Here is a 1214-nt window from a genome sequence, read left to right as displayed (position 1 = left end):
GTCCACCAGGAGCAGCTGAACATGGAGCTCAGGATGAGACAGGACCAGCTCATCGGCAGGATCAATCAGCAACAGGTGAGCAGATAATGAATATAATGTCTGTCAAGGAAAGAAATAGTTTTATTGTTTGAGTTATAACATAGTGAGGGGGGGGGGGTCATTTATCTTTATATTTATGATGACATTTGTTTTTGAACAAAAATAACCTCACATTATACTATACTAAAGATATGCAAAAAAGACTAGTTGAAACAGGCAGCTATTTGCAATGCGCTGTTCTGCAACGTTCTAAAAACCTGCCGGTTCACACCAATGCAACTAGATGAGATGGTGTATCATCTCTATGCAACAACTCTCTATACTTTCTTCTGATTTGCAGCTTTTCAGGTTTATTTTGTGACTGAATATAATTTGTAGCTTCTTAAAATATGAATGAGGATAGTGATAGTGAGATACTGGCTACAGAAGAAGTCGTTTTGGGCCCCAAGGCATCATGTGATGAACCCAGAAACTGTTGTTTTAGGTTCGGCCCCTATAGAGTGCTCCTGGGACGACGTTTTTCTGTAGGTTGACACAAAAGTTAGCATCGCACTGATTCCCTCGTCAGAACGCCTGTGGGGATTTGTCCATTGGATTATGGATTACTGCCAAAAAATAAGCTCTGTGGCAAAAAAACGATTATGATACTAACACATTTGGTTTAGCAAGATAATCTTCACAAATGAACACTGCTTTTGTGATTACTGAAGCCTAAATGCAAATGCCAGAAGTAAAATGCTAACGTTAGGCTATAAATGAACTACACAACAGTCACATGACCTAACGTCACCACCATAATAAGACTGTAAAGCTGTGTTCAGCGTGGCTCGAAGTGATGATCTTCTAAGACAAGAGAAGACACAGCAAGACATGACAAGACAAGACAAGACAAGACAAGGAAAAAAAAAGCGACAAGACAAGGCAAGGCAAAACACGACAAGACAAGGCAAGGCAAAACATGACAAGACAAGACAAGAGAAGACAAGACAAGGCAAGACACGACAAGACAAGACAAGACAAGACAAAACACGACAAGACAAGACAAGACAAGCAAAACACGACAAGACAAGACAAGACAAGGCAAGGCAAGGCAAAACATGACAAGACAAGACAAGAGAAGACAAGACAAGGCAAGACACAACAAGACAAGACAAGGCAAAACACGACAAGACAAG

General features: G+C 40.5%; 1 protein-coding gene across 2 annotated transcripts in view; it reads left to right on the top strand.

The window, feature by feature from the left end:
• Positions 1-6: 6 nt before the first annotated feature.
• Positions 7-1214, top strand: part of LOC126388627 (FYVE and coiled-coil domain-containing protein 1) — a 19672-nt gene continuing 18464 nt past the window's right edge. For both annotated transcript variants that reach the window (XM_050041840.1, XM_050041839.1), the window contains exon 1: positions 7-75. In XM_050041840.1, the coding sequence (XP_049897797.1) occupies positions 22-75 (54 nt within the window). In that variant the 5' untranslated portion in view covers positions 7-21. The remainder of the gene's footprint in view (positions 76-1214) is intronic.

The sequence above is a fragment of the Epinephelus moara genome, chromosome 4 (genome assembly GCF_006386435.1).
Source record: "Epinephelus moara isolate mb chromosome 4, YSFRI_EMoa_1.0, whole genome shotgun sequence".
NCBI lineage: Eukaryota > Metazoa > Chordata > Actinopteri > Perciformes > Serranidae > Epinephelus > Epinephelus moara.
The sequence above is the reverse complement of the archived record's forward strand: the minus strand, read 5'-3'. Positions and strand labels throughout refer to the sequence as shown.